At 31.8% G+C, this 7,500-nt stretch overlaps 1 protein-coding gene across 1 annotated transcript in view; it reads right to left on the reverse strand.

Annotated features, from left to right (window-relative positions):
* Positions 1-7,500, reverse strand: part of LOC119589955 (sphingomyelin phosphodiesterase 5-like) — a 39,397-nt gene that overhangs the window by 30,158 nt on the left and 1,739 nt on the right. Inside the window, exons 2-7 of the mRNA XM_037938641.1 lie at positions 5,382-5,554; positions 4,895-5,134; positions 4,656-4,776; positions 4,026-4,170; positions 1,252-1,364; positions 300-374 (exon numbers count right to left, since the gene is read on the reverse strand). Coding sequence (XP_037794569.1) covers positions 300-374; positions 1,252-1,364; positions 4,026-4,170; positions 4,656-4,776; positions 4,895-5,134; positions 5,382-5,542 — 855 coding nt within the window. The 5' untranslated portion in view covers positions 5,543-5,554. The remainder of the gene's footprint in view (positions 1-299; positions 375-1,251; positions 1,365-4,025; positions 4,171-4,655; positions 4,777-4,894; positions 5,135-5,381; positions 5,555-7,500) is intronic.

The raw sequence follows: 7,500 nt of genomic DNA on the forward strand, positions 1-7,500 counted from the left end.
AAAATCATTACCAAAATGTGTTTTGTCAATAATCTGGCTATACATGAACTGCTATATGAACAATATATTATGAAATTAAAATTTTAAAAAATTGTCTTCACTCCATATTTGTGCTTAAATATAAAATATACTTGCAAATAACACCAAATATTTAAAGTTTAAAGCTTTACTCTTCATATTCCTTAATCATATTCTTAACCATTTTCATAGTTATCTGCAATAATGGTTTCATTCACATGTTACTTCATTTACAAGATGAATTCTCTGAAACCACAACTATTCAGTTTTAAATTTCTTACCTGAGTGTGGGTATTACCAACATATCCAACAGCTTTCATTGACTCATCTTTTGTGCTCTTCATTCCCAGGTAAAGCTAAAGAAAAGATGACAGTTATTCCACTGTTCAAAAGCCAAAAGTATACAGACTAAAATTTGTCAACACGTTCACAGAAATTTTATGATTATATAGTTATCATTTTTCTTGTTATCATTATAATTATCACCTTATTATCATTATTTAGTCCTTGCATTAGGAAAAGTTTTGTCTGCTAAATCACAGCTATACAGAACTCATTTTTCAAAATAAATAATTTTGCAATATATAGTTTTCTGATTTCACATGAAGAAGAAACAAAAAGAAAACTGAGGCTGAAACAACATTTGTTGGCTGTCAAGTGGGGTTTTTTCACATGATCTAAAAGTTTTCAACCTTTACCAATAGAATATTGTCCTCAACTGTTCTGACTTTGCAGCATAATCTGACTACTTCACATCAAGTTCAATTACAAATAATATAACATGGAAAGTGATGGTGTAATGAGAAGGGAAACTCAACATGTAGAAAGCTGAAAATAAGTCAGAAACTTCAAAAAGAATGAACCTATGAAAACCGAAAGCATTATCACTAGTCTTCTGCAACACCCCCTTCGAATATAAATGATAATGACAAAACATGTACAAGCCTCAGCATAACTGTCCTGTACTATGGTAAGACTGTTTCTTAGTAAACTTAGAGATATACATCAAACGTTCCAATAAATCATAAACACACTTGCTGCTTTATCACATATTCACAGAAAGGTACTTCCATAAAATAAAAGAAACAAATAAAAAAGGTTGGTCTTATTCAGCAATAAAATAAATTCCACTAGTACTCTAACACCTTTTCAAACTTTATGTAAAATTTCTACCACGTATATTAGTTCCCTTAATACCTACAAAATTTTCCCACCAGCAAAATAAAGTCTCACCTTGGCCAGAAGTACACCATACCCTACAAATTTAGCATATTTTGTTGAGTAGGAGAAGGGATGAAAAGAAGCTTCCATTATTGGGAAGCGAGATGCTATAAACAACCCACTTCCTGATGACGCATGAAAGAGACCATAGAAAAAAACAAAAAAACAAAAATATAATCAGAACAGGAATAGATCTATCCAAATTACATCTGAGAAAATATAAAACTTGTAGTCAAACAAATTAACAGCAAAAGAGGTTTAGCAAGAAAACTTAATGCACAGATGATGTGAAAATTATTTCAAGGGTTCAACTCATTAGTCAGATTATAATACTTTTGTAATTAACATCACTAAAACAAACAGAAAAAGAATCACATTCTTGTCCATTTCTTTGTATTTGGTTTTAAATTCTGAACTAGTTATTTTTCCTCATTTTACTCATATACAAATAAAAGCTATATCAACCATTTCTAACTTTCTTCTGACCTTGACATTGTAAAAATTGTGAAAATTGATATTAACTTCTCCATGTCAATAGCAGCATGTTATATCATCAAAATGTTAACTTGTATAAAATAAGAATCTTGTCCATTTTCTTTACTTTTTAGGGCTTTAGTGCTTTAACCCTTTAATGTTAAGTGGTCAGTACAACTAACCACTTACTGCCATGTATATTTTTTACCTGATTACATGCTTCTTTTTTGTTTTAATGAATTCATAAACAATACTTGTGCATACATGTGTATATACCCGAGAATTTTTAGACACAAATCTTAAGGAGGAAGGAGCTCCACTCCCAGAGAACAAGATATGGAAGCTCTGACCAGTCATGGACTCCCTCAACAACTTGTTCCGGTAAACATTCGTACCAGGGCAGGTCATTGCTATTGACAATTCACTGTGGAAGTTCCATAGGCAACTCGCTTTCAAGACCTACAACCCAACCAAGAGGGAAAGGTTCAGGTTGAAGGTCTATAAACTACAACAGTTTCGACCTGGCAGCAAGGCACACCTCTTGCTTCAAGGAGTACACTGGGCAGGACCATGGCGGCATGTCCTCATCCACGAAAGTAGTTTCATTTGATGGAGACTGGTGGCTTTCTTGGGCTAATACGGTTGAGACTGCCCAGACGAACAGGTGAACAGGAAGTTCATATCCAAAGACCTCAGTGTGAGGAAGAAGGGTAATGTTGATTACAGCAGCAGCAAGATGGGATTGCTAGGATTGATGTGGAAGGACTGCAGAAATGTTACCATTATGTCAACAGCCCATACTGCTGCAATGGACATGGATAAGCTGTTGGTAGCAAAGGATTATAACATCACCATAAAAGGTGTCAACGCCAGCTACTATCTAATGACTCACAGGCCCAAGGTCTGGTACAGGAAGGTCTTCGTCTTCCTCTTTGACATGCCTATCGTCAATCCCTAGGCCATCCATTATGCCCTGGGCGAAGAGGAAATGCAGAGGCCTTCAGAGTAGGTCTTGCCTCTGAGCTCTACAGAGAAGGGGCCAATTCCACAAAGAACTTCAAGGGTGCTTTGAGGCTTGGCATGCAGCTCTGTGATACTATCCACAGGAAATACCAATAAATCAATTTTTTAATGAAAAATCTGATTAATCCTCAAGATATCTTGGCAAATATGTTACTGGCAGTAACACACACAGCATTATTGGAGATCCAACCACTGCAACAAGCATTGAGATTGCATTTTAGCTTTATGAGCATGCAAAACATCGTGTTTGGTTCTCAAAAGCATAATCTTTAATATGCAGAGTATGGCGTGTGATATTAAAATTGACATCTTCTGTCTCAAAGCCTGTTTTGACAACAAATACCATTACTACGTGACCTGTCCATTACATGAATATTTGTATCTTGCTTCATTATGCATTTCCATAACTAAAGATTGAGCTTTCATCCAAATTTTTTATATGTAAACATCCCGTCTATGCATGTAAAAGTTCTGCTACAATCATTTGAGATTTAAAATGACTTAATAAATTGGGCAACAAATCCAAATTGTCATTTGCTGTACGACCTTTTGACATTCTTCTCTAACTGTTTTTAATACCAAGAGATCATCATCTTCGGTCTAATGTTGTGTCACTTCTCTATCCTCATTTCCAAATACACTTGAACTATTGTGATTTCAGTTGAAAGATGTTTGGCACAAGACTGAAAAAAGTTATTCTATTGTATTTTCATCTTATTTGAGCACATGTATTTATTTAATAAAAATGGACAATATTTAATAACATTTAATACAAAACAAAATATGTTATTCTTAAATAAAGACAATGTCTAATGTATCACAATCTACTACAATGTCTGGGTGTTATTTAAGAGAATTTTTTTATACATTCTACATAAAATGAAACCTGAAGAAAATTAAAATAAATAAATTTCATTTTAAAAATCATAACAATATGACGATCTCCATCAACAAACAAGGCAATTATTAGATGTAAAAGGATTGACTCTTGTGCATTAACATATTATTAAAACGCATCCTAAGGTAAATTAATAGGCTACACAAGTTATATTGAGGAAATCTTAAGATCATATGACACACAACATGAAAAATATATACTCTATATATTTTTTACTTCTAAATTTATGTTTACAGCAACACTTCAAAGAAAGAATATTTTTTACACACACAAAAATATAAGCTTGTGCTTGCTATTTGTACACACACTCAGAGTTTTTGCATTATCAATAGAGAAATAGAAACATTAAAAGGTGTATAAAAAAGTTTCATGCTAATATGCATTTACTTACCCATTAAACACAAATTAGTTTTCAGACTATGTTGCCCTGCATTGTATAGGCAATAAGGATACTTCTTGGAAAACTTGTTATAAAGCTGTCTCCCTCGCAATCTTTCAAATACCTCCTGAAGCATGATCACATCAATATCTGGAAGCTATAGTAAATGATGAGTTCACTGTTACTGTATATATGTACTCTGAAAGTAAACAAGCTCAAAATTCTTCATACTTCATATTGTATCTACAATCCCCAACTGGTAATTTCTACCTTTTTTAAACTCTGGGAATCCAGTGATTTCCCAAGAACTTTCTATATGTGGTATGCAGTTACACCAGCTAAGAACAACAGAGTCAGATTTCATGTTTTGGGGATATCTTCATGCCTGCTTCTAAAGAATGCATTTCCCCATTAATTGCTATAAATAGTTTGTGGACATGAGAATGATATATATATGACCAGACTAATATTAATATACACATTAGGCCATTAGCTGGATTTTTAGCACATGTGGAGTGAGAAACTATACAATATTCTTTCCTCAATAATCTTAAATAGGTAAAAGCATATACAGAAGAAAATGAGGACACAACAATGTAAATCTCCTGTAATATACTGAAACAAAAAGGGTAGTATATATACCCAACTCTGGACAATGTCTTCTCTTTTCACAGGTTCACGTAAATTTCTCATTACATTCAGGGATGGAGTCTGATGGCGCATGAACCTTGTAGGTATCTCCTGTGCCCGCCAGTATACATTCCTACAACATATAAGCAGAACATATCATCACTACAAAAATCAAAGAGAAAAGACAAATACTTGTTTATATAGACTTTGTAATTTCCAAATGATTACAAAAACATTTTACCAATTATTACCTATTATTGTTGTATCGCACAAGAATCTCAGGAATGAGAATTACATTTGATGAGCATATGGTAAAAGCTGATGGACATTTCCGAGTAACAACTGACGAGTGATGTTCATCAGAATCCACATAAATAAAGGGCTGCTGAACACAGAAGGAGCATAGTGCTACCCATATGACATAGCCAATAAAAGCAAGAGGCGATATCATAATGGTCATCATCAACAGTATAGGTCCTCCAACTGCATACCTGTTATAAAATATGTTTATTTTACATATCCAATAATCAGTGCAATTTTATATTGCTTTCATATTAGAGACACATCTAAAATTTAAGACTAGCAAAATTCACAAAACATTTAATATATATACAATATATATTCAGTATATATATACATGGACAGACAGACACATTCCTTTTCTACTTTAAATAGCAAATGGTTCCAAGGTACTGATAACTTTAGAAAACATCAAATGCTACTTAAATATTCTCTTACCTCAAGAAGAGCACTCTCAGTTGTTGCCGATCAAAAGTTGTTTGATAGTAACAGGAGAGACACAGTGAAAGAAGATGAAGGAATGGTATAGTCAAACATGATGAAAAATAATCAAGTCCTTGCCACAACCACCAGTTGTAGCAACTCTTCCGGGGCACCATATTTATGTCTTACTGCAAGGAAATGATATAAAAAATCCAAAAGAACAAAAACTACAGACAATCACTGTAATGTCATCATTAATATTTTATTATTATCATTATTATAATTATCATTAATTATCATTATTACTATTATTATTATCATTATTATCATTATTATTATTATTATCATTATTACTATTATTATTATCATCATATTAATATTATCATTATTATTACCATCTTTATTATTATAATTATAATTATCATTATCACTATCATTATTAGCATTACCATTATCTTTATCATTATTATTTCTTTAATAATCACAATAATAAAAATAATCATAATAATTACAATATTAATAATAGTATTAATAATATTAATAGTAACATAAAAAAATTAATAATAATAATAATAATAATAATGATAATAATAGTAATAATAATAATAATAAAAATGACAATGATAATGATAATGATGATGATGATGATGATGATGATGATGATGATGATGATGATGATGATGATGATGATGATGATGATGATGATGATGATGATGATGATGATTTTTTTATTATTATTATAATAATAATAATTATTATTATTATTATTATTATTATTATTATTATTATTATTATTATTATATTATTATATTACTCTTATTATCATTATCATCACCATCATTATTATCATTATTATTATTATTATTATTATTATTATTATTATATATTATTATTATTATTATATTATTATTATTATTATTATTATTATTATTATTATATTATTGTATTTTATATTTATTTATTCATTATTCATTTCATTATCATTATCATTATCATTTATTATTATCATTATTATTATTATCATACTTGTAGTTATTACTATTGATTAGTTATCATATATTACATTATCTATTATCATTATAATTATCATTATCATTATCACTATCATTATTAGCATTACCATTATCTTTATCATTATTATTATTACTACTACTTTTATTATTGTTGTTGTTGTTATTATTATATTATATTATTCATACTATTATCATTATTATAATTATTATTATCATTATTATTTCTTTAATAATCACAATAATAAAAATAATCATAATAATTATAATATTAATAATAGTATTAATAATATTAATAGTAACATTGGGGACGCGGTGGCCGAATGGTTAGAGCGTCGGACTCAAGACTGTCACGACGGTAATCTGAGTTCAAGGGTTCGAGTCACCAGCCGGCGCGATGTTTCCCTTGGGCAAGGAACTTCACCTCGATTGCCTGCCTAGCCACTGGGTGGCCAAGCCAGCCCAAGTCAGTGCCGGGTAAATAGAGATGGTGACTCGGAAAAAAAAAAAACCACCGGGCGGAAGGCAATGGCAAACCACCGCTCTAAATTGCCAAGAAAAATCATGGAAGCCCATGATCGCCAAGGCCGCGGTGGCCGAATGGCTAGAGCATCGGACTCAAGACTGTCACGACGGCAATCTGAGTTCGAGGGTTCGAGTCACCGGCCGGCGCGTTGTTCCCTTGGGCAAGGAACTTCACCTCGATTGCCTACCTAGCCTCTGGGTGGCCAAGCCAGCCCAAGTCAGTGCTGGTCCCAAGCCCGGATAAGATAGAGAGAATGATTACCTAAAAAAGGTAACACCGGCACTCTCCGTGGAAAGGAACTGGGAACCCTACCACGTACTCACTCCAAGAGCATCATAACATGAAAACTACAATTAAGTATCATGCTGTGACCACGGCGGCTCAGACATGAACCTACCGTTAAAAGAAGAAGAATAGTAACATTAAAAAAATAATAATAATAATAATAATGATAATAATAGTAATAATAATAATAATAAAAATGACAATGATAATGATAATGATGATGATGATGATGATGATGATGATGATGATGATGATGATGATGATGATGATGATGATGATGATGATGATGATGATGATGATGATGATGATGATT

Source organism: Penaeus monodon, chromosome 26 (assembly GCF_015228065.2).
Source record: "Penaeus monodon isolate SGIC_2016 chromosome 26, NSTDA_Pmon_1, whole genome shotgun sequence".
NCBI classification, from domain to species: Eukaryota; Metazoa; Arthropoda; class Malacostraca; order Decapoda; family Penaeidae; genus Penaeus; species Penaeus monodon.